Source organism: Tetrahymena thermophila (genome assembly GCF_000189635.1).
Source record: "Tetrahymena thermophila SB210 genomic scaffold scf_8254707, whole genome shotgun sequence".
Lineage (NCBI taxonomy): Eukaryota > Ciliophora > Oligohymenophorea > Hymenostomatida > Tetrahymenidae > Tetrahymena > Tetrahymena thermophila.
The window spans coordinates 41,652-67,992 of record NW_002476472.1 but is presented as its reverse complement, the minus strand read 5'-3'; the positions used below and the strand labels follow the sequence as shown (position 1 = coordinate 67,992).

Sequence of the window (26,341 nt, the reverse complement as noted above, 5' to 3'; positions counted from 1 at the left end):
TAATAGATTTTATTCATATTTGCTAATAAAATGTGTTAATTTAAAAACTTTATTATTTTATATGTTAAAGTAAAAATATTATTACAAATAGTTTTAATTTTAATACTTTATTTTTGCAACCAATTTTCATAAATGAATCAATCATTCATTCATTCATTCATTCATAGATCCATCATAGAATATTTAATATTTATAAACAAGAAAACAAATTTTTTAAATAAAATATAAAACTACAAATTTTGAAATAATTTAAAAACAGCATTTTAAATAAAAAAACTAACTAAGTTTAATGAAGTAATAAATTAATTTTTTATTTTGTAAGATCATATTATCAAAATATTTTATTTATATTTATTAAAAATGTGTTAATTTACAAATCATAACTTTATATGTATAACAAAAATTATGATAAACTAATAAGATGAATAATATTAACTCATAATTTTTTATATCTTTCAGATTGATGATAATTTTTTATTCTAGGAATTTCTTCAAATCTCTTTAAAAAAGGATCAAAGTCTGATGCGAATTGCTGATATTCCATAGAGTATGTCTTTTTGAAATAGGCCAATGCTGTGTAAGCATAAATGTCTGCTAAAGTCAATTTCTTGAAGAATGAAGTCTAACTTCCTAATACCTTTTATAGCTATTGAATTTTAGGAAGAATTTAAGTGTCTAATTAATTCTTCTTTTCTTCTTCCTTCTAGAGAGTTGATGAAAATATTTTAGCTGTCAGTTCATCGCATACATATCTAATGTTATTTACTCTGTATTTATCTTAGCCTTCTCCTTGAAGATATTGTTAATTTGTTAACTGGATCAAATAGTTTGCAATATTAGAAGATTCTGTAATTGAGAAATCACCATGAATGAGATATGGAAGATTTGGGAAATCTAATTCTAGTTCTTATTTATCTTTACCAAACCAATCAGTAGCTTGAGATAGAGTGTATTTAGTTTCTGTGTAAGGATAGTTAGCAAGCTCTAAGATATATCTGAGAGGTTGACCTCTTAATGGAAGTCCCCAATAACCTAAAACCAAGTTATCATTATTTTTTGCTTGGATATCATTTACTAAACTAGTTGAATTTTAACAGCCCATATTTACTTGAATTTATATTTTTTATTTATAATATTCTTTTTTATGTTTTTATTTTATATTTATTTGTAAGCTTTGATAAATTTCTTAAAAAAACATTCTTGTCAGAATTATTCAGATTTAGAAATTTTAGATAAAAATAAGAATAAAATTTTAAATAAGCTAAATTTTACAAATTCATAATTTTCTCTTTGTAATAAACTTTAATGTTAAGTCATAGATTTGTTAATTTTGTTGGAAATTTTCTTTATTTGTTCTATTTTCTTAAATTTGATTTTGTCCTTATGAAATAGATAAATTTAATTTTTGCAAAAATCATTGTTGATTAAAAAATTTACTATTTGATTTTTACAATTTTTTTTAATTTTAATACTTTATTTTTAAAACCAGTTTTCATAAATAAATCACTCAGTAAATCCATCCATTATAGAATATTTAATATTAAAAAAAAGAAAACTGATTTTCTATAATAATTTTAAATAAATGAAAAATTTTTTAATTACTCACAAAAAATATTTTAAATAAAAAAACTACTTTTCATTTTAGTAATAAATTTTTTAGTTTGAAAAATCATCTAAGCAAAAGTTTTTTATTCATTCATATTTATTAAAAAATTAATAAATGTCTTAATTTAAAAATCATAGTTTTAAAGCAAAAATGATTTTTACTATTTTTTTTATTTTAATAATTTAATTTTACAACAAGTTTTCTTAAATGAATCAATCATCGATCCATCATATATTATTAAATCTTTATAAATAAATAAAACTAATTTTTTAAAATGATTTTTTAAATAAAATATAATAAAGTTTGAAATAATTTACAAACAATATTTTAAATAAAAAAATTATATTTCAAAAACTAATTAACTTATTTTTTATTTTTCAAGATCATTCTACCAAAAGATTTTATTCATATTTGTTTTAAAAATGTGTAAATTTACAATCTAAGTTTTATATGTATAACAAAAATTATGATAAAACAAATAAGATGAATAATACTAATTCATAACTTTTTATATCTTTAAGATTGATGATAATTTTTTATTCTAGGAATTTCTTCAAATCTCTTTAAAAAAGGATCGAAGTCTGATGAGAATTGCTGATATTCCTTAGAGTATGTCTTTTTGAAATAGGCCAATGCTGTGTAAGCATAAATGTCTGCTAAAGTCAATTTCTTGAAGAATGAAGTCTAAGTTCCTAATACCTTTTAGAGCTATTTAATTTTAGGAAGAATTTAAGTGTCTAATTAATTCTTCTTTTCTTCTTCCTTCTAGAGAGTTGATGAAAATATTTTAGCTGCCAGTTCATCGCATACATATCTAATGTTATCAACTCTGTATTTATCTTAGCCTTCTCCTTGAAGATAATATTATTTTGTTAACTGGATCAAATAGTTTGCAATATTAGAAGACTCTGTAATTGAGAAATCACCATGAATGAGATATGGAAGATTTGGGAAATCTAATTCTAGTTCTTATTTATCTTTACCAAACCAATCAGTAGCTTGAGATAAAGTGTATTTAGTTTCTGTGTAAGGATAGTTAGCAAGCTCTAAGATATATCTGAGAGGTTGACCTCTTAATGGAAGTCCCCAATAACCTAAAACTAAGTTAGCACTGTTTTTTGCTTGAATATCATTTACTTAACCAGTTGAATTTTAACAGCCCATTTTTCTTGAATTATTTATTTTTTATTCTTTATATTCTATTTTATGTTTTTATTATTTTATTATTATATTTTAAATAGCTTTGAAACACTTCTTAAAAAAACGTGCTTATCAGAATTGTTTAGATTTAAGAATTTTAGATAAAAATAAGAAAAAAATTTTAAATAAGCCAAATTTTTACAAATTTATAATTTTCTCATTTATTTCTAAACTTTAATATTAAGTTTTAGATTTGTTAATTTTGTTGGAAATTTTCTTTATTTGTTCTATTTGTTAAATTTGATTTTATCCTCAATGAAATAGATAAATTAAATTTTTTGCAAAAATCATTGTTGATTTTAAAAATTTACTATTTGATTTTTACAATTTTTTTTAATTTTAATATTTATTTTTACAATCAGTTTTCATAAATGAATCAATTATTATTCCATTCATCTGTCCATTATATAATATTTGATATTTAAAAATGAAGAAAACTGTTTGAAATAATTTATAAATAATATTTTAAATAAAAAAACAATTCAAATAAGTAATAAATAAATTTTTTATTTTTAAAAATCATAATAACAAAAGATTTTATTCTTATTAACTTAAAAAGTGAGTTAATTTGATTAATGTAAAATATTTTTCAGTAGAAACTTGAATCGTAATTTCCTAAATAAAAAAATTATGATAAAAAATATAATTTACATTTATAAAATACTTATTCTACGAATCTCATATTTTTATCATTTAAAATTAAATAAAATATTAAGCAGATTAATATTTATTTGTGTATTGAATTTATTTTTCTTTGAAAATTCTAATTTATTTTGTTTAGAAAATACTGATTAAAAATTAACCTATTATTTTTATTTTCTGTTTTTTGTTATTTGATAATGCTTATGAAATTTTAAATACATTTTTAGTTAGTAATATGAGTTAGCGAAGTTAAGTTGTACATAAATCTAAATGAATGTTTATGAGCAATAACTTTTTATTTCTAAAACTTTAATTTATAAAAAAAAGATAGTAATTTTGGTATAGATTTTAGTGCATGCACTTAAGGAAATAAGTAAAATGGAAGTTGCACAAGATATTTGTTAATATTTTCTATCTTTTACTTATTTTAATATTAAAGTTATTTTTTTGATTTTTAAAAAAACTCATTACAAATATGAAAAGAAGAATAAAATTAATTAATGCAATATATCTATCTATCTATAAAATGCTGATTAATGCCAATAAATATAAGCAAACTAATTATCTTTATTTATTTATTTATTTAAACTATTATGTTTCTTTTAAATACTTAAATTAAAATTCTAATTCATTTTTAAATAAAAATAAATTTATTTATTTATTAATTTGTTGTTATTTTTCATAAATCATTTTGAGTGTACCATTAGTAAGAGAAGTAATGAGTAACGTATTCATCAGATCTTAAATAACCAACAGCTATCAGTGTAGGACCCATGAAAAGACCAAACCAGAAAATTGCATTTCCAAGGGCTTGTCCTTTAAATGGCTTCATCATAAAGAATAAAGGGATTTAGAAAAGCATAAATCCGAAGAGGATAGGACGTACTATTCTGAATACCATTACAGCAATCCACTCATGTAAGAGGGCAGAGAAAAAGAAAGTGACCAGTTGAGCTGTAAATTTAGAGGTTTTATATTCTTCTAAGCATTCTAAATAAACATGTCTGTATAAGAAAAGGTGGACTGGACGATTCCACTTACGGTTGTACTCTTCATAAGATGTACAATTCCACCAATCATCAAAGAATTTACGATCACCAAAACGAGTGATTTCTGCAAAAACTCCTAAAATATTTTCAAACAATATGTAGAAAAGACACATATTAAAGGCACCTAGTGGCAATAACAACTAGAATATAAGTTCTATCCTATGAATTGTGTGACCTAATTATATTACAGGCATAACATAATCTGTCCAAATAGCATATGCTGCTAAAATACAAAAGGCAGTGATTGTAGATTTCAAGAGAATGTACCATATTCTCACTTTTGGAGAACGAGGATAACTCTTTTCATAAATCAAAACTGGCATCCACATAAAGAGAGTAAAGTTTTTTATGTTAATATTCTATGGATAAGGTATATCTTTCTTTTTATCTTCATTATCGCTATCTTCTACATTTTAGCTGATGCTATTTTTTCCATTTGTTTAACCTTTTTATTTTTACTGATCATTAGAGGAATTAACGGCTTTTTTATCTTCATCTGAGAACTCTTTGTTTCCTGACACTTTTTTCTTTATTATGCTTTGCTTTTGACTACGGAGGTAAATTTCGCGATATTTTTTGTTTGCCTATGTGTAGGAGTGCATTTTCATAAAGTGTGAGCAAGCAAGTAGGCAACAGAAAGTTGCATGAGTTGAGCACCAATCGCGAGTAAATGTCATGTAAATGGTATAAACGAAGATAGCGGATTGAGTTGAATGCTGTAAAATAGAAGCTAGTTTATCATTTAGACCCAAAAGGATAAGTTTTTGAAGAATAAAGGCAGTGTAGCTCCATGCATAAAAAAGAGGCCAAGTAATAATGCAAAGAAAGAAATCATTTTTAAAGCTGTTAAATAACACTGGAGAAAAAGCGTAGCCATTCTTAATAAAATTCTAAATTGGCTTAGAAAGTAAAAAGGTGAAGATTAGTAGGTAAAGGGCCATAAATACTCCCCTAAATTTCGATTTACGAATTTCTGAATTCTCCTCTAATTCATCGAGCAAAGAAGGACGCAACTAGAAAAATTCTCTTTTCAAGGAAGAAGTGGTTTCTGAATCACTGCTTTTGATTCCTTCATCTACATCTTTTTTGGTTAAATTATCCTCTTTGTGATGTGCCTTGCCATTTTCCTAAATGGCTTCGCTTTTACTATGCTATTTTGCTGACAATTTTGAAGATGACATAACAAAAAACTTAATTTTTTTTAATATTTTTTTAATTAATTATAAACAATTTATAAAACTAAAAGCGATATCTTAAATATAACAAATTTTTAAATAGAGATGGATTAATCAATCAATCAATAAATTAAATTTATTTAAATAAAAAACTCAAAGTTATTTGCAAAATAAGTGTAAATGCATTTCATTTTGGTTTATTGCACTAATGAGTCATTTTATTTTTACAATAATGACGTATATAAATAATTTAAAGTGATAATTCAAATATAAATAGTTATAGTTAAATTAAAATCTCTTCGAAACAAGCTGCTTATTTTTTATACTATAGCTCATTCTTACATTTTTCAATTAAATTTTAGCCATAATTCGTAAATATACCATTTATTTGAAGACATGATTAAGTAACTAACATTGTGGAATTAATCTCTCTTAGCTAATTTTATTAAATTTAAATGCTTATTTTAATCTGGATTTTTTGTATGATAAATACAATTAAACTATTTTTTTAACTTCAAAAAATTTAAATGAGAGATAAAACTCAATAAAATAGAATTATTTATCTTTCAAAGATTGAAATTGAAATTAGTTTGACACACATTCAAATTAATCTGTTTAAATAAAAAAGTTATTTCAAATGGCAAGTATAAATTTAAAAAAATGAAATGGCTTTTAATGTTCAATGCTGAAAAGTTATGGATTTTAATCTACAAGCAAATAGTTATTGCATCATTAAATATTTATCACATCATTTAAATTTGACATATGGCAATAAATTGTTAAATATTCATTTTTAATTACCATTAAATTAATTTAGAAAGTGTAATAAATTTAAATCAAAGCCACAAATCATTTAATTATCTTTTAAAATGATAGATTACACAAATTAATGTTTGAAATTTGATATATGACCTATTTTAATTAATATCTTTTCTTTACAAAAAGATTACACAATATTTAAAATTTATCAAATACAAAAACAACAACAAAAATTTCATTCTATTTTCCTCTCAAACAAAAAGTAGATGATTTATTTGTTAATTTTTCATAAAATATTTTAAAATATGAGCATTTAATTAAAACACTCCCAATATTTCTTAATAACATTCTTCACGCTTTTAAATTTATATTGTTTTATATTTTACTTACTTATTTTAATCTTTCAATTTATTTTTGTTTTTTTGAAAATATATTTATTTTGTTTAAAAGCTATTAATTTATTACATAAAATTTGTTGATTCTTTTTTATTCATTCAAAAAAAAAAATACATTTTAAAATCTAAAAAATAATTTAAAAACTAAAATTAAGTTATATTTTTATATTCAGTTTAAACATATTTTTTAAGCGCAATTATTTATATTTAGCTTTATTTAAAATTTATAAAATAAAAATTACAAATATTTAAATAAGTGAATTACAATGTTCATAAAAAATCAATTTTTACTAAGAAATTTCCTCAGATTATTATTGGACTTATTATTTTAATTATTACTTTTCTTTTAATTGAAATTTATTCAAATAATTTCTATTAATCAATATAATTCTATTTATATTTATTGATAAATTTAATTCAAATTTTACAATTTTATCCAATCAATTTACTTCAAAAGTTATTTATAATTAATCTTTTCTTATTTTTTTTTCAAATGGTAGTTTTGCACTATGGATTAAGACATTATTAAAAGCTGAGGTTAAAAAAATTATAAATTAAATGTAAATAAATAAAATAATATTTCATTTTTATATGTAAAATTTTAAAAGTATATTATAATTGAAATACCCTTTTAGTTAAAAATAATAATTTTTCTAACTATATAAATTGTTAAATAGGTCATAGATAGATAGACTCTTGTCAGAGGTAATATATAAATAGAAAAATTGTTTTTTGAAAAATTTTTTCATTTGTTTCTAAACCTTTATCAGTTGCAACAAATACTAAAAGATTTGTTAATGCCATAATGACATTAGATATTTCTAAATATTTATTATTTGACGGAATTGCAATATGAGACAACCAATATATCTGGTATCTAAGACACTGTTTATAACTAAGGGAGTATGGTAAATTTTGTTGAAATATTTATTTAATAAATAGTCTTTATTAAAAATAAATTGACCAACCTATTTATTATTAATGTGATTTATAAATAAAATCAATTCAAATAAACAAAATCCATTAATTTTTGTAATTATAATTTTATTAATTGACTTTTTAATCCACATCAATAGAATTAAATTCTAAATTAATGAATTCATAAAGTTGAAAGTAAAATTTTTTTGAGTTAATTAACTAATGTTTTATAATTATAAAAATACATTAATTAAAATTTAATATAAAGTAAAATACAAAAATTAAAATAATCTTTTTTTGATTTATTTATTTATTTATTTTTTTATTTAATGTTTATTTGTTTAGTATTTTTATTAGATTTAAATAAAAAATATTTGTTTATCTATTTTTTTTGATTAATCTTTCATAAACCACTTTATTTACTAGCCCAAGCATTCAAACTGTCTCCAGAAGTAGGAGTTGCTCCAGTTAGATTTACTTTTTTAACATCGAATTTAGAGCTAACAGCATTTCCTACAATTTAGCTTTCTTAAATGTTTCTTTATGTTTATTTTTTAGAATCTTGAGCTTTTAACTCTTGCAATTCACTCATGAAATCGTCAATTTTCTTCATACTTTACTCATCAAAGTGATCTCTATTTAAATTTGTAAAAAGACTTGTTTACTATTTTCAAAAATAAATATTTCATATTGTTTACCTGTAATTTAGGAATATGTCATTAATTAAAGAATAGACAGATATTTTTGACCATTCTCTGTTCAGCAAATGTTTCATAGACATCAACGCTTTTACTAAAAGCTTTTTCTAAAAATTATACTGAGCTAATTTACTTTTCTAAATAAATAATTAAAGAGTTAGTATGATAACTAGACTAAATAAATAATAAATTTAAATTTAATTTACAAGTAAATTTTACAGATTTTCAGATAAACTGTATTCATAAGCAACCTTAGATTCAGGTTTTTATACAATATCTTCTTTTTTAATTAGTTTAATTTGCTAAGGAGCTTGTTCTGCTTATTGCTACAATTCCTAATTTGGTATCTACTGAATTAAATTTTATGTCTTCTCTTCATCTTTTTTTTGCAACTTTTCTTACTTCTTTTTCATTAATCTCTCTCTAATAGCAGAAACCTTAGATCCCTCATCGTTTGATTCCTTTTTGTCTACATCTTCTAGCTAATCTTAATCTTTTTGCTAAATAGAAATTTAAGGAATTTCTTACTTCTATTCTGCTACTGGTTTTTATTCTTATTCCTAGGTTTTTTGCTGATCAACCTACTCCTACTCTTGAGGTTCTTAAAAATTGATAGTCTTAAAGTAGTTTGTCTACTCGTAAAACATATTGAGATGTTCATTAATTTTTTTCATGTATGCTTGGAACTATTAAAATGAAATAAAATTAATTTATTGTTGCCAATTCACTCACATATATTGTAAGTAAGAAAGCAAAAGAGAAATATATAAGAATAAAGAATTAAATAGTACCTAAAATGAGTCATCTCTAAATAAAAGAAGATTGATTCTAAAAGTATCTATTATTTTATAAAAATTTCCATATTCTCTTAATATACAATGCTCTCTTGCATCTATAATGATATTCAATATTACTATCAAGTACTTTAAATCATCTTACTTTCGATAATTTAATGGAATATCTGTTAGCAAGTAAACAGTCTTTATTTTATTATTTAAAAATTATATTAATTCATTCATTTATTCATTTTTTAGTTTGCATTTACATCTAAAATGTGAGCTGGATGTAGCTCTAAAATGTGCCCTTTAAATAGTGTCTTAATCATCTCTAAGCACTTTGAAGTTTTCGTCTCTATTTTTATAGCTTTAAGCAATTTATCTAATGCTTCGTTAGGTTTAACTTAGTCTATTGAAAATAAAATCAATATTAATATTTATTATACTTTTCTTCAACAACATTACTTTTTTGCTCTTCTTATTTCTTTGCTTCATCTTCAGGGTTTGGCTTAATTTGTTTTTAAGGGTTTCTTTTCATCTCATCGAGTAATTTCTTTTATTTATTCTAATTTTTTAACAAATGGTAAATGAATTAATCGATTGGAGCTTGTAAACTATTTAATTTTACGATTTCAAATTCCTAAAGCATCTGATCTATCTTATTTTCAGATGCAGTGTTGTTAGCACAGTCTCTTCTAAAATTCTTATCAAAGTACATCATTTTTATTAAAATTTTACTTGTTTACAATTATTATTTAAAATAATATGAATATTAAATGATTTGATTTTTTTTTAATTATATTAAAATTGCAATCTTTATGCATATATCAATCAATCAATTATTACTTAATTAATTAATTAAAACTATCATTATATTTACTAATAATTTAAGTGTCTATATAAGTAATTCTAGCTCTTCTATAGCTCTTCTATTTCAGAATATAAAAGCAAATAATCTCCATAAAATTATATTAATCGAAATTAATTAATTTTAAATATATTTTGTTTAATAATAAATTAATTTAGTGACTCTTTTCTTTCTACTAAATAAAATATCACTTGCTTGCTTGATAATCATTTACCTATTTAAGCACAATTACATATTTTTAAGTACAAATAACATTTAATCTTTATCTATAATTTAAATATCAACTCATCCAAATTAAAGAAATCAATTTTTTTTGAGTCAATTTATTAAGCGATAAGTAAGTAAGTAATTAAGTAAGTAAGTATTTTATTTTTTAATTAGAAATTTAAATAAATAATACATGCTATTAAGCAATTTTTAGTTTTATTTACGCTTTTTTAATTTTATTAAAACAAACAAACAAACAAAAATTAAAATTTCTTTAAAAATGTGATTTAAATTTGTGCTTTTAAATTTATTTTAACAAAATTTCAATATTAAAATTTAAATTAAATAGCAAAATATTTGAAATTGATTTTTAGAGTATTATTTCCAATATTAAAAAAATACAGAATTGACAAATTTAAAAATAATATATTTAGAAACTATTAAGGCAACATTTCTTAAAATAAATACAACCACTTATATCTAGATAAAATAATTTACAATGTTTACTTTCGTTTAACATAAATTAAGTTATCTAAAATATAATTAATATTATATTTTTATTTCCTTACTCATTTATTGTTAACAAAATTATGGTTATTGGTGTTTTATTTTTTAAATATCACTTCAAACTTTTTATTTATGTAAGATATAATTCTTTATTTTATTAACTTAATGTTATTAATAAGCACTATATATACTTTATCAACAAATTTAAACAAGTATAAATATTTTTTATGCTTAAGCTATTTTTACAATTCTAATGTATTTATAATAAAATTACAAAGCACTTTCATAAAATACAAATAAATTAAATCTTACAAAATAAAAAAATTAATTATTTAGAAATTAATTTGATTATTAAATTAAATCTCTCACTTTAGATTATCTAAAATTACTGAAAATATTTTTCTAATAATTTTAAAGTTTTTTAAATTGTTAAAGTATTTATGAATTTAATATATTTATTACATCATAAACAATATATGAAAAAAGAAATATATTATCATTTTTTACTTGGTTATGAATTTTAGTATTATATTTAACTCTTCAAATAACTATTTTAAAATAAATAATACATTTTAAAAAGTCATTCTTATAATCAGTGTGTGCTGATAGAACTTAGGTTAAAGACTCAAAACATAAAAAAATAGTATTAAAGACTATGAATTTTATACTTTTAGCAATCAACCATTTTCAAAAAATAGTTGGAGAAACACTAAAAAGTAGTATAAGAATTATCACAACTGTTTAATCCTCTTTAATTAATTTTGATAATCTTCATTTTAATTGCAAAGTATTTGATATTTTATTTCCATCAAAATAAAATATAAAACTATTTATTACCTTAAAAACTATATTATTAAAGATATATTGGTATAATTGTTCTTAAAAATGGTTGAGTTAGGGATTAGGATAGAGTATTAACTTTTGACAAATACTCAAAAAACTTAATTTTTGATACTATTGTGATAAATAATAAAATTGAAACTATATAAATATCAATTGCTCTAATATCAATTTTGTACTTATAAATTTATGATTTAAAAGTTCAGCTCCTTCTTTAAATAAAAATGAACAATAAATTGATATTCACAAGCTTTTTATTATCTAAAATGATTTATCATTTATTAAAAAATTTAAATTGTAAAATTAATGAACAAAATATTTTTAAATTTGTGAATACCCTATTAAAAAGTAAAATATATATTATCGTGCTCTAAATTTTGTATATTTTACAGGTTTTAGATATTAAGCAATTATTATTTTTCTCATTACTTTTTATCTTTCATCCATTTTTTTATAAAATTTGGATCAATGGTAATCAAAAAGACTATATTTTTTTATTTTGATTTCTGATAATTATTTTTATAGTCTTTAATTTAAATGGTAAGTTAAGCACTAAACAGAAATAGAAAGCAAATTCTGTCAAAATGAATTTAGCTTTTAACCTAAAACCTAAAATGAATTATTTTCTGATTCACATTTGCATATAAAATATTAGTAATTTTCTATTTAGAGGAGATTGCATTTGATTGAGTTAGTTAATTATGGGAATAATTAGATATTTAATTGCTTTAATCCCATTTTCTAATTGTCATTTTTTAGTAGATTAATTTTTTCAAAATCAACATAAAAATTCTATTTGATCTAATTTTCTCAGAATTAATTATCTAGTCTTTTTTTTTTGAATCAAACATAATTATCAAAACTAAATAATACGTAATATTTAAATTAAGGAAATAGCTTAATAATTCAAATTATATTAAACTTATTCAAAAATACATCAACTTAGGCATTGAACTTGTATAATAATATTATTTAATATACCTTATTTAGAAATAAAATGATATTAACCACATTTTTTACTGTAATAAATTAAACATATATTTCATATTTTAAATCATGCATTCAATTTATAAAATAGATACTTTTTATCTTTAATAATTTTTGTATTATTTGTAGTAATTTTTTTTTGCATTTAAGCAAATTTATGATTAATAATACTTTAAAAGACTACATAAAAATCTAAAATACAATCGTTCATGCTTTAATTAATTTGATTTATTAAATTTTGTTGGCTAAATATGATCATCATTCAATTTCTAAATTAATTCAAAAATAAAAGGAAATAGAAATCAACAGAAAATGAATATTGTCTATAAAGTACTCATCTTTAATATATGCTGGCCTAATTTAAAATAAGCACTATAAAACACTACTTTATTTACATAAATATTGCTGATTTCTTTGGATTAAATACTCTAGCTTTTTTTACTTTTTATTAAAATTTAAATTAAATAAATAGATTAAATAAATAAGAAAAAATGAATACAAAATTACTGCTTGCTATCATATTCTCAGCTTTTATCTGCTCTGCATATGCTGATTAGGTCTCTCTTGTTGAGGCTCTTTAAGCTTATAACAAATTCACTAGAAACTACCCTAGAATTTACTTGAACGAAGCTGAATCAGACTACAGATTGGCTATTTTCTTAGAAAATTACTAAAAGATTTAAGACCATAACAACAATCCTGAAAACACTTATCAAATAGGAGTTAATCGTTTTTCTGATATGACTTAATAGGAATTTTCATAAAAGATTCTCTAAAACCCAAATATTTTATCAAATGGTAAAAACTATGTTCAAAAGTAACAAGCTTCTGTTAATGATGTTCAGCCTGCTACTTCTATTGATTGGAGAACTAAAGGAGTCGTAACTCCAGTTAAAAACTAAGGAGAGTGTGGATCTTGCTGGGCTTTCTCTGCAACTGCTGCTATGGAATCTTATAATGCTATCCACAACAAAGTTCTATTAAGATTCTCAGAACAAGAATTTGTTGATTGCACTACCGAGAAAAATGGAGGATTTTACTCTTTTGGCTGTGAAGGTGGAGTTCCTGGTGAAGCTATAAGATATGCTTCCCTTTATGGAGTCAAGACAGAAGCAGAGTATCCTTATGTTGGAATCTAGGGATCTTGCAATACCACTAACAGCACAACTACCAATTTTAAACCAGTATCATATTATTCTTTACCAGAGACAACCGAGGCTTTAAAAGTTGCATTGAATAATGCTCCTGTTTCTGTCTCTATTGATGCTACTTTATTAGGAGATTACGTTTCAGGTGTTTATGATTGCAAAAATTAAACAATTGAAATTAATCATGCTGTATTAGCTGTTGGTTATGATGAGAAAGGTAACTGGATTCTAAAGAATTCTTGGGCTGATGATTGGGGCTAGCAAGGGTATTTCTTATTAGCTCCTGGCAATGCTTGTGGTATCCTAGAAACAGGTGTGGAAATTACTCCTACAAATTGATTGATTTATTTTAGTCATAGAATTAAATTTATAATAACATATTATAGTATTTTATATGATGACTCATTTATACATACATACATATACAATTTTTAAAAATTAAATCAATTTAATTATTAAATTTTAGAAATTAATTAAATAAATAAAAAATAAATTATTGATATGGCATTTCTTTCAAATTAATTTTTTATTTTTTATGAGTTAAATGTAAATAATTAATTTTACAATAAATTAATTATTAGCTAAGATAATGCAACTTCTCAACAAACAATTTACCACTCTACCTTTACAAATTATTTATTTATTTTTATATGGTTTTAATATGAATTTTGAAGGAATCTAAAAAATAACAGTGCAAATTAACCATCTTTTGGGTAAAAGTACCAAAATAATATAAATTGAATTCAAAAAACTATTTAATATTAAATATCAACTAAAAATTACAGATAATAAATATATTGTCAATCCTATTAATTAAGGAGTCGTATAAATTAGAATAAAAACATGTGATTAGTTAAATTTTTAAGAAAATTTCCCTAAATTAAAAAACTAAAAATTTATTATAAAATAATCAATCAAGTAATAATTAATTTTAGATATATTTATATTTTTTTAAGTTATTAAAGGAGTTATTTTTATAGAAATTAATTAGTATGCAACCTATTCCAGTTTGCTATTTATTTCTTCACCTCAAAAGAGTGTCTATTAATTATTTGAGAAAGTTTTATTTAAATTTAAAAATTAAATACTGTTTTTTGAATGTATTCCTATTTGTAATTTAACTTACTCATCAAGGTAGGTACAAGTCAATATAAAAATATTCATTCATAACCCACTAATTTTTATAATCAAAAAAGTTTTTCCCTAAATATTCTATCTAGACTCTTAATTAATGAGGATTGATATAGTATTTGCTACAGGAATTTAATTATGCCAAATCTTTTAATTTAATTATCTCATATCTATCTATATTCATATACTTATTATATTAAAAAATGTTGTTATTTTTTATTATTTTCTGATAAATTATAGATATTAATATTTGTTTGCTAATGCACATTTTTCTTCAACTATAAACTGTTAATATTTTTCATCTTTTTTGCTTGTGTGATAGTGAAATTTGTATCTAATATTTCATAAAAAGTTCAAAAAAAACATGTAGATTTCCTATTAATCTTAAATTTAAATTAATATATATTATATCTAAAGTATAGTTTCCTTGCCAACTTTTTAATAACAATTTTTATTTGATTATAATATGTTGTATTAATTGTTCCAATTTTAATTATTATTATATAATATCAATTATTGTTTTAATGATAAATAAAATCTAAGTTAATAAATAATATGTACTTACCTATGTATGTAAACTTAATTGTATAAAAAATAAATAAATACTCTACATATCTATAAAATGAGTTACCGTAATATTACAAAAATATTTTTATCTATCTATAAATAAATTTTTAGAAATGTTTTTCTATATCTTGTTTCCTAACATTCCTATTCTAATACTTCTTCTATTCTGTTATATAGTTTTAATATATTGATTAAATTAACTAACTCTCTGTGTGCATTTCATACTCCGAGAAGAATACTTATTTATTTATTTATTTATTTATTTATTTATTTAGAATAATAAAATACATAATCTTGGTTTTAATTGATTAATTCGAATATAGAAAAGATAATTTTTAACAAAATATCACTCATTTTCAATGATATTTAAATTAGTTGACTGTGCAGGTCAGTTTAATACTACTAAGAAACTAATAACTAGCAGGCAATTAGTTACAACTCTCGATTTATGTAGACTACTATTGCCATTCTAGAATATCTTTCCTCTAGTATTAAAATTACATTTTTCAGTAATCAATATTAAAGTTTTAAATGAAAATAATTGTTTGTTTACTATTATTTTTGCTGTTGAAATTTGTTTTTGATTTATTTAAATTTTAAAAACGAGACTTTATGCTTGCGTAATATTGTTAATTTCTGGTTAATAAGTTAAATTTAAATATTTTTAAAAAATAATGATAAAGTAATTATTTTAAATGTTGTATCTGATAAGGCAATACCTAATATTAAGACTAAGCAATAAAAATTTAATGAAATTAAAATATACTCACTACATTAATTGATTAAAATTGGAGTAATGAGGATATAAATCAAAAAATTAAATAGATTAAGTAATTAAATTAACTTTTTCATAGGATCTCTATATAATAAATAACTTATTAGTTAGATAATTCATTATTTTTAATAAAAATGTTAAGTTTAAACTAAAATCAACACATATAATATAGTTCAGGTAATTAATACTATTAACAGCCAGCATCAGCGCCATACATACCTTAATAAATACCATATTAAATGATTAATTAAATGCCATAATAGCATATACCTTCTTAAATAAATTATTAATACCTACCAAACTATAATAATTAATAATATGATTTTTATTAGTAATAAAATATGGAAAACAACATTATCTAAGGTAATAACATTGTATTTTAGAATTAAGATGCTGTGTATTAGTAATAAAGCTAATAAATTCCTTAATATGATCAATAATAATATGAACAACTTTCTAACTCTGTCTTAGATATGGAAATAAAAAAGAATGAAGCACAAATAATGCTACTAAAATAAGAAAATGAGAAATTGAATGAAGAAATTTAATAATTTAATAATAATTAAATAAATTAACAGTAATTCCAATTATAGATAGTTAATAATTCATAACCAATTTCACTTAGTAATCCAGCCAATGATTTTGATGATAAACCAGAAATAGCGTACTGCACTGCTCCTATTCTAAATAAAAAAAAATACTACTAAGAAGGTAGTGTAACTACTTATGGACTTTCAGTGCTACTATAAAAAATACATAGACATTTGATACTTGACTATTCAGCAATAGACGTAAAAGGAAAATCAAATCTTTTTAGTAAAGATTTTGTAGAGAAAGAAATTGTAGACAAACTCCAGCTTACAAATTAATCATTAGATAGAAACATATTAGCAAATAGTAAACCAGTTTATTGTTGCAATTACTTTCACAAAACTTTAAATAAATATGCTAAAATTATATGCATAGGAGTACCTATCTGGCTTTTTGTGTTATCATTTGTTTATTTCATTGGACAAACCTCTTCAGGTTACTTTCACTTGCTGAATATTCTTATTTAAATTTTTAGTATAATTTATATGTCAGTTTAGACTTTTATGGTTTATCTCAGCATGAAAAAGTGTAGCCTAACTTTTATTAAAGTTGCCTAATTTATGTCTATGATTAATTTTTTTATCTAATTTGGGAATACTTCACTTTCAATGAGTTTGCTAGGAGGTGAACATGGTTTCGGGATAGTTACAGGATTTTTAGTAATATTCATTGTAAACGTTATAAACATGTTTATACAGATGTTTATACTAGCTTAAAACACATCTCTTGTACTTTGTATGAAAAGATTCTTAGCTGTCATATTATAAATTCCTTCAACTGAGCTTGTTATGTGAGAAAAAAAATAATTTAATTTTAAACTTTAAACAAACAAACAAACAAACAAACTAAATAAATAAATACAATTAACTAAATATATTTCTAAATATGATTAATCATCCATTTAATCAATATTTTATAAATATTTTCATACTCTATACTAATTACTTTTCAGTACTAATCTACTAATTATTTGTTAAGTTTACATCTAAACTAAAAAAAAAGTATTCAAAAACCAAAATAAATCAAAAATAATTTCATTTTAATTTATTTTATTTCTTCTATTTAAAATTTAACATTTAATTAAATGAAATTAATTAATAATAATTTATTTCATTCAATTTTTTTAAATATTTTTAAAAATAAAATTAATTAATTTCTATCTCTTACTATAACAAGCCACTAAAATTAATTTATTGAATTAAAATTCTTTGTTTTGTCTTGAACATTTTTTAATCTATATGGGAAACTTATTTTAATCAATAAATATCAATCGATCAGATCTATTAAATTTGTGGGAATAAATTGATTAAATTATCTATCTTTTAATTAAATGAGTTACTTGCTATTCCCCTTTTTATGGATATTTCAATTTATATATATTATTTATTTCAATTCATTTATAATTAATCATTTTTAAATTTAATTAATCTCTTAATTTTATGAATTTGAATTCAATTTATTATAAAATATTCAATGACTAATTTAATATTTTAAAATAGGGCCTAATATTAAGAATTATTTTCTTTGAATTAAATATTTTTGATATAAAATAGAACAGGAAAACACAGATAATAAATATAAACTTTTTTTCGATTTACTAAAGGTGGAACTAAATTAATTTAGAATTTAAAGTTTCTTAAATAAATTTGATTAATTAATTAATTCTTTTACAGCAGCTACTCATTTCATATCTATTTATCTATCTATTGATAGATATAAAAAGCTTTACTTTTTAATATTTGTTTACAATAATAATTAGCTAATTTATAAATTAAATTTCTTCTAATATTAAATTAAAGGATTAATTATTAGCCAAAATATAAAAGAAATGATAATTGCCCTTTTAGTAATTTAAAGTTTAGGGTTAATTTTAGCAAGTGAAGCTGCAGATTGTTCTCTCTTTTTAACTTAGGCAAGTTGTTAGCATAATAATAGCTGCAAGTGGGTATAATCGAATAACTAATTATGCCAAAATTAAGTAAATTGCAGTCTTTTAAATAATCAAAATGATTGCAACAAAATAGAAAAAACTTCTAATTGCGAATGGGTTTCCTATCCTAATAACTGCAACATTCTCGCAGATGCTTGTCAGTTAAATCAAGATAAATCAGCTTGTAATTATCCTAATTCATGTATTTATAACCCAGTAAAATAACCAACTTGCACTCCTAAAGGAAATACATTTAATTGCAGTTAAAACTATGACAGTAAAACTTGTGCAAGTAAGCCTCAATGTTTATGGGATAATGCTGCTTGCTATACAACAAATAAGTGTGAAAATCTTTAAAAAACTGACTGCAAATTGGCAGGCTAGGGATCTGTATATTGTAAATATGTTATTAAAGATTGCGCCCTTACTCCTAAGGTAGCTTAAGCTTGCATGCAATAAAATAAAAATTAACAAACATGTTAAAATGCAGGTTGCGTATGGGATACTGGTACTGCAGCTAAATGCGTACCTCCTAGTTCTGATAAATGTTATGCAGTAATACCAACTGATGGTAGTGATCCTCACTGCAGTATAGCTAATGAAAATGTATGCATATCTACTTCAGGTAAATGCTAAACATTAAATGATGTCTGCTCATAAAAAGTGGGTTAATGCGATTAAACAGATCTATTTTGCAGCTCATGTGCTGATAACAAGGATTATTGCGACGTTGATACTTGTGAACAAAAAAGTGATTTATGTTAATATACACCTTTGATTCCTCAATCTTGTGAAAACAATTAAAAAGATAATCAATGTTTGCAGCAAACTTCTTTTACATCTTGCCTATCTTTAGGATATTGTGATTATCAGACTGACCACTGTAAAAGTACTGTAGACTGCACATTATATACTTAAAATTTGTGCTACTAGTAAGATTTTTGTAATTGGTCAAATGTTTATTCATGCTAGTAAGTTTCAATTCCTATCAATAGCTCTCAGTATTTGAGCTCAGCCATTATTTTAAGCATAATCTTAACAATCTTCTTATGATTTCAAAAATAAAATCAGAAAATAAAAAATCTGTGACTCTAAAATATCAAATAAATAATATGTAATTAATATTTTCTTTATATTTGAGTAGTCTGAAAATAATTTCTTATTTTTGTTAGTTTATTTGATTGTTTGATTGATTGATTGGTTTGTATTGTTTTGAAAAGATACAAATTAGTTTATTGAACCAAATTATTCAATAAATTAAATAATTGAAATCGAAATTTCTTTCTAAACCTTTTATTCAAATTCTAAAATCTTTCTTGCTTGTTTTACAAATTGAAATTAAGTAAATTATTTTTATTAAAAAATTTATTTAAAAAATAATAATCTGAAATAAAAAATTATAATTTTCATAAATATTTTATAAACTTATTTTTTTAAATAAGTAAAATAAAAAATTATATTATTTAAAACCTATAAATGTAGTGTTCACACTAATAATTAATGTAAATTTTATTTTTGAAATTGAATCAATTTTATGAGCATAAATTATATTTTTTTAAATTGTAAATATTTATTTTAATATTGTTAAACTAATTTGATTGATATTTAATTAAAAATAAAAATTATTTTAATTTAATTTAAAATTTTCAACAACTTACAAAAAAGAATAACCAAAGAAAGACCAAGATTTTTATTAAGATATTTAGGGAAAAAAAATAAATAATAAAAATAGTTTCCATTTAAAATAATGAAAATAATTTTATTTATTTATTTGAAATTGCTTAAAAGAATATATATCTATTTATCTTCTTATTTAATTCCACAAAATTTAAGCTTTGTGTTATTATTTATGAGTAAGCTGAGCACTTTAATGTGATGGTAAATAATATTAAAAAGTAAGTTATAAATGATAACATCAAATAGATATTAATGACGAAGAAAGTAATTTCTTTTATACATTATTTGCAATTATAATGGTAAAATATGTAAACGAAAATGTTTAAAGGAAATATCTTTAATCGAATGACTATAATAAGGTGCTTAAAAAAAATCTGATTAGAAAGAGATAATTAGTAAATTTATTTTTATAGAAGCTCATTCATTAATTGATTTTCAATTATAATTTAAGATTATTTCAAAAATTCAATATTTTTTATTAAATCAACAAAATAGATTTATTGAGACAAACTCAAAAATAACACAATCAATCATTATACAAAATAACAAATTACAAAAAACTAATCTTCTTTAGTAAAAAAATAGCTAGCAAATATCTTTCAGAAAAATGAGGAAAATTTCATTCGAATTATCAATTTTGCTTTTAGTTTTAGCTTGCTCTTGTAATTGCTAATACATATTTAACAACTGTACAGACATTAATGAATATGAAGTATGCCAATAATATAAAAGCTGTTAATGGGTCAAAAAACCAGAATACAATTTTTGCTACTCTGCTTGTTATGCAACAAAATTCTAATAAGAATGTGTTGCTAATTCCCTATGTACTTGGGTAAATTAGTAACCTGCTTAATGTATTTCTAATCCTTTATCCTGCCCAGCAAATGCTTCTGATTAAGGTTGTAATGCTGATTATTGTACTTTTACTCCTTAAAAATGCTCAGCTTAACCCGAAAAGTGTCCTTCATTTACCACAGCTGAATCTTGTGGAACAACATAATGTACTTGGTAAGTTAGTAATACTTGCATATACAATTAAGCATCTAATCAATGTGCAAATTTAATTGGGGATTAGTGTGCTGGCCCTTACTGCTAATCTGTGCAAAAATGTGTAAATAAAACTCAAAAATAAATGAGAGGATCTTTAATTTCTGATGTTGATTGTAGTTCATTTAATCCTTAGGATTGTGCTAGTCATCCAGAATGCGAGATATCTACTTCATGCGTTGGTGTAACTACTTAAGATTAAGGTTGTAGTCTATCAAAAGATCAAAATTCTTGTTCTACTGGATAATCTGCTAATTTTTGTACTTGGCTTTCTGGTACTTGCAACACTAACCAAGCATATTGTACTTCAAATTGTGATTTAGAATACTGTAAAGTTGATTAACCATCTAACTGTAAAATTAACCCTAAGTCAACAACTTGTTCATCATAATCAAGATAATCTTGTACTACAGGAGTCAATTATAATTTCTGTTTGGTCTAAGAAATAGTTCCTGCAGTATGTAAACCAAAGGAAGAAATTTGTAGTTTTAGTTAATCTGAAGATTCATGTTAAACAACTCCTTTTGGCTGCTTATACAGATAGGTAGGAGTTTGTACTTTCGTATCTGAAGTCTAGCAGTCAGCTAATAGCAGAGTTTTAATTTATAGCTTTACTCTTTTAGCTTTCTTACAAATCATTTTCTGATTAACAAATAAATAAATATATTAATTATTTTTTAAATTGTAATTTCATTTTTATAGTTTTTACATAAATTAAATTAAATTTAATTACTTGCTGACTTGGATGATTTAGCTAAAAAATAATTTTATATTGAAGTTTTATTATTTATTTTTAAAACTTTAATTTAAAAAAATATTATTTTAAAAAAAGAAATAATAAAAAAATTATAAATGTCAAAAAATTAATTTATTAAATTAATTGTTTACTAATAAAAAATAAGAAAAATTTAATACAAAGCTTGTTAATTTTATTAATCATTTATTATTTATTTTTATTTGTTCCTTTTATTACAGTTATCAATTTATGGTCAATCAGGCAATCAAAAATCATAGCAAGCAGTTATTTATTTGATGGTCTTCGAAAATGGAGAAGCCTCTATCGTTTCTTTAAACTTGTTATTCTTCTACTTATTATTAATGTTATTGTTGTTGTTATTGCTATTAGTGGTATTACTACTATTACTATAGTTATTAATTACTATAATTATTGTTGTCGTTGATTTGGTGTTGATCATTATTTTTTTATACGTTTTGGTCTACAAATATACTGTTATTCTGTTCCTGGTTAGATTAGATTTAGTTGCTGTGACTAGAATTTTATTAAACCATATCTTGATTTTAAGTTTGCTAATTTAAGCTCTATTAAGGTTAGATTATCTCCGATTATTATTCTTACTATGGTTATTATGGTAGATCTAATAAATCTTTTTAGTTATTTATAGATTGAGGATTTTATTATTTATCATCTTAGGCTAGAATAGGATACTTGGATTATTCAGGAGAGGTTATAATTATAGGTTAAACTTAAGGTGAGGCTGGTTTCTAAGATTACAGGACAGACTATTACTTAATAGCTTGTTGCTTCTATTCAATTTACTACTATAAGAGCTATTATTACTTTTTCATTAATTCTATTTATTCCAATTGCTTTTTCTAGAGTTAAATAAACTACTCATCTTAAACCTAACTTACATCAAAAGACTCACTTCTTTAATTTTGATCATCTTTTTTGATGCTGATTTCGGAAAATTGCTTTTCTATTTACTTTATTTCATCCTCTGATAGTTCATCCTTTGGCTATTAGTTTTAATTTTTTTATTATTCCTTCATAATGGGGTTTTATAATATTTTATCTAACTAATTATTCATTTATTTTTTAAGTAAATTTGCATCCATGCTAACTTTGTTAATAGTTTGACATCTTGTGCAGCAAATCAAATCACTTACTTTATTAAATAAATAAATAATAAATTATTCAAAGAGTAAAAATATATTCATAACAATAAATATCATACCACCAGGCTCATAAAGGACTCTAGCTTAGCATTTTCCACAAGAAAACATAGAGTAAATTGGAATGGTTGGGTTTGCTTTTTTTTAATAGATTGAAAATGTAAATTTTATTTTTATATTTTTGATGGTGCTTACAATCTTAAACCTTCTAGCAATTAAAGCATTAGAATTTTTTAGAAGTCATAGGGATTCTTTACATTACAAAGCAGTGAATACACTTAACATCTACTTTGCTTTATTTTTAAAAATATTAATTGTAATATTAATTAATTTAATAAAAGAAAATTAATGATATTATTTTGAAATAATTGCTAAATATCTTAAAAAGTATAATCAGAATGTTTGTTTCTTTTTAATAGGTATTTGATTGATTGATTCATAATTACCCAAAATATTAGTTTAATCTATCAATTTACGCAATCATTTCTTATTGTGCAATCTAAGGCTGACTTCTTTGCATAGGAATTTAGGGCTAACTTGGATTTTATGGCATCTATAAAGGCAACTAAGAAGGGACGTTTGATTGTCTATTAATTTAACTTTAATTTTAAGACATTCTCTAACGCTATATATCTTCATATATTTTTTACTAAAGATGCAATTATTACTAATATTCAGTGTTTGTCATTTAACCCATACCGAAATAAGAAGCTTACTACTATTATTAAATTGGTGGTTGATTATACATGTTATTTAATTAGCTGCTGTAAACTGAAGGGACACTTTGGTATTATTAAGCAACAAATTATTAGTTTTGGGGAAGATGAAACTAATGTGTCTAAGGCTAAAAGTTATTGCTTGAAACCACATTTTTGTTTGACATATTAGGATAAGCGCTTTGTTGATTATTAACCTATTATGGATACTAAATTTGCTATTAATTAGCTAATTAATTTTGTGCTAAACCTACTTGTCCATTTTTAAGAGCTATTTAATCTTGTTATTGGTTATTTATCTATGCGTTTTATATCTTTTATTAATCAATATGAGATAAAGGATCTTCTGATTGTAGGTTTTGATATTTCTTTTAAGCATTGTTATCTGCATAAAAAACATCTTTTTTATCATAAAAATAAATGATTAATACAAATAATTGAATGAATATTAAAGTATTAAGTGTATTAAATAGCTTATATCATATTAATAATTTATTGAATACTGTCATCAATATCTTCTAAGTTGACATAACCAGCTCTGTATGTAGTGTTGGTTGTGTTATTGATTTCATGCATTTCTATTCCTGCTACACTTTAGTTTGCGTCATAAAATGTCGTATTTGGATTTTCAGTTAGAAGTTAACGGTTCATTTTATACTTCAAATATAAATAATTATTCTCTTTTAATACTTCTGAATTCTTGCTTTGTTGTTTGTTATCCTTTCACAATATTAATTTTTTTTTTAAACTTATATTAAAACAATACCTATAAAAAAAAAATTTATGTGTTCTATTATCAAATCTGGAGTATATTTTTAGCGAAATAATTAATAACTAATATATAAAAGATATAGAAATGAATACCTTTATTACTTCTTTCCTTTGAGATAGATACTTATTATCCAAAAATTATTGTGATTCCACCTTTTTAAATATATTATATTTTTTGTTTAATATCATTCATAATTTGACTCATATTGTATTCTTTTAGCTAGCTCTTTTTTTTTTTCGATTTCGAATATAATAACAACTGATCACCTCGTCAGGTTGGTTTCTGATAAAAACTTTTTTTTAATTTAAATTGATTTGATTTGATATTTTTAAATAAACTAATATCTATTCTATTATTCATACGAGCTTAAATTATTTTTTACTTTTAATTTAAAACATAAATAAATGATTTCATACGATTCTAAAAATATTTTTAAATTAATATTATTAGAATTTCAAAAATTTTACTTCAAAAAGGAAAGCTTTTTTTAAAAATCATAAATTGAAATTTATTAAAATTAATTTTTTAGTTAAAAATATTTAAATTTATCCTTTGTGTTTAAAATTTATTTTGAAAGATCTTTATTGTGATCAATCAATAAATTAAGGATAAGAAATGATTAATAAAACTATTTATTTTATTTTGTTTATAATTTAAAAAAAAAATGCAATGAATATTGATATAAATAAATAATTTATTTACTAAAGTTTTTAATTTATTAAATTATTTAACAATTAAAAAAGTAATTTTAAATCATAAAAATAAATTTATTTTTTTCAAATTTAAACATTTTTGGAAAAGTTTAATTTTAAAGTTAAAAAAGTTTGATATTTATTTCATTCAAAGCACTTTAAGTATTACTAATCTCTTCATTTTTTTCATAATTTTAGTAGATTTTTTTATTTAATTCTCATAGATGGAGTTTTACCTATTTATTAATTTAAAATATTTTACTGATTTAACTAAAAAAATAGTAATTTTGAATTAATTACTTAAGATTTATACATAGATATTAGATATTCTCACATTTTTTTAATTCACTGGTTAAACCTGATATTCCTACATTAGTAATACAATTTAGTCTTTGTATTAATTTATAAAAATTTAATAAAATATTTATAGGATTAAAGTAAATAAAATTTATACCTTAAATCTGCTATTAAAGTAATTAGGTTCTCACATTTCTGTAAAGCCAAGCCTAAACTCATAACTCCTTTATCTTTGATATTGTTATTCCTAAAATGAAAAGTAATTTATAGGCCATAAATAAATGTCAAATCTATACTTGAAGTTGAGTTGCATATGAGAGCAGCTATATTTATTTGATAAGATGAACTTTTATTTTTAAAATAAAAAGATCATTTAAATCTTAAATTAAAATTTATTCTACGTTGAAGTAACTATGATATTATTTTATTTCTAGCATCATATTTTTATTATTTAAGA

The 26,341-nt window shown here is 21.9% G+C and overlaps 9 protein-coding genes across 9 annotated transcripts; 4 read left to right on the top strand and 5 right to left on the bottom strand. All coding sequences in view use genetic code 6, as the record gives it.

Moving 5' to 3' along the window:
* Positions 1-436: 436 nt before the first annotated feature.
* TTHERM_00895760 (glutathione S-transferase, amine-terminal domain protein) lies at positions 437-1,102 on the bottom strand (the record flags this gene model as incomplete). The annotated part of the gene is made up of 1 exon (XM_001031226.1): positions 437-1,102. One exon carries the CDS (start codon positions 1,100-1,102, stop codon positions 437-439), a length of 666 nt encoding a protein of 221 aa, XP_001031226.1.
* A 1,002-nt stretch (positions 1,103-2,104) lies between these two features.
* TTHERM_00895750 (glutathione S-transferase, amine-terminal domain protein) lies at positions 2,105-2,770 on the bottom strand (the record flags this gene model as incomplete). The annotated part of the gene is made up of 1 exon (XM_001031225.1): positions 2,105-2,770. The coding sequence occupies one exon, from the start codon at positions 2,768-2,770 to the stop codon at positions 2,105-2,107; it is 666 nt and encodes a 221-aa protein (XP_001031225.1).
* Positions 2,771-4,127: 1,357 nt separating this feature from the next.
* Positions 4,128-5,678, bottom strand: TTHERM_00895740 (membrane bound O-acyltransferase, MBOAT protein; the record flags this gene model as incomplete). The annotated part of the gene is made up of 1 exon (XM_001031224.3): positions 4,128-5,678. The coding sequence occupies one exon, from the start codon at positions 5,676-5,678 to the stop codon at positions 4,128-4,130; it is 1,551 nt and encodes a 516-aa protein (XP_001031224.1).
* A 2,469-nt stretch (positions 5,679-8,147) lies between these two features.
* Positions 8,148-9,939, bottom strand: TTHERM_00895730 (hypothetical protein; the record flags this gene model as incomplete). Its single annotated transcript, XM_001031223.4, has 7 exons — positions 8,148-8,379; positions 8,443-8,579; positions 8,649-9,128; positions 9,234-9,422; positions 9,488-9,627; positions 9,684-9,783; positions 9,847-9,939. 7 exons carry the CDS (start codon positions 9,937-9,939, stop codon positions 8,148-8,150), a joined length of 1,371 nt encoding a protein of 456 aa, XP_001031223.4.
* A 3,179-nt stretch (positions 9,940-13,118) lies between these two features.
* Positions 13,119-14,114, top strand: TTHERM_00895720 (papain family cysteine protease; the record flags this gene model as incomplete). Its single annotated transcript, XM_001031222.1, has 1 exon — positions 13,119-14,114. One exon carries the CDS (start codon positions 13,119-13,121, stop codon positions 14,112-14,114), a length of 996 nt encoding a protein of 331 aa, XP_001031222.1.
* Positions 14,115-16,265: 2,151 nt separating this feature from the next.
* Positions 16,266-17,882, top strand: TTHERM_00895710 (transmembrane protein, putative). The gene has a single exon (XM_001031221.2). The coding sequence runs from the start codon at positions 16,383-16,385 to the stop codon at positions 17,631-17,633; it is 1,251 nt and encodes a 416-aa protein (XP_001031221.2). The 5' UTR covers positions 16,266-16,382; the 3' UTR covers positions 17,634-17,882.
* Positions 17,883-18,613: 731 nt separating this feature from the next.
* On the top strand, positions 18,614-19,822 carry TTHERM_00895700 (hypothetical protein; the record flags this gene model as incomplete). Its single annotated transcript, XM_001031220.2, has 1 exon — positions 18,614-19,822. The coding sequence occupies exon 1, from the start codon at positions 18,668-18,670 to the stop codon at positions 19,820-19,822; it is 1,155 nt and encodes a 384-aa protein (XP_001031220.1). The 5' UTR covers positions 18,614-18,667.
* A 1,231-nt stretch (positions 19,823-21,053) lies between these two features.
* TTHERM_00895690 (hypothetical protein) lies at positions 21,054-22,139 on the top strand (the record flags this gene model as incomplete). The annotated part of the gene is made up of 1 exon (XM_001031219.3): positions 21,054-22,139. One exon carries the CDS (start codon positions 21,054-21,056, stop codon positions 22,137-22,139), a length of 1,086 nt encoding a protein of 361 aa, XP_001031219.1.
* Positions 22,140-22,501: 362 nt separating this feature from the next.
* TTHERM_00895680 (hypothetical protein) lies at positions 22,502-24,774 on the bottom strand (the record flags this gene model as incomplete). The annotated part of the gene is made up of 5 exons (XM_001031218.2): positions 22,502-23,400; positions 23,470-23,544; positions 23,603-23,700; positions 23,884-24,523; positions 24,627-24,774. 5 exons carry the CDS (start codon positions 24,772-24,774, stop codon positions 22,502-22,504), a joined length of 1,860 nt encoding a protein of 619 aa, XP_001031218.2.
* Between the last annotated feature and the right edge of the window lie 1,567 nt (positions 24,775-26,341).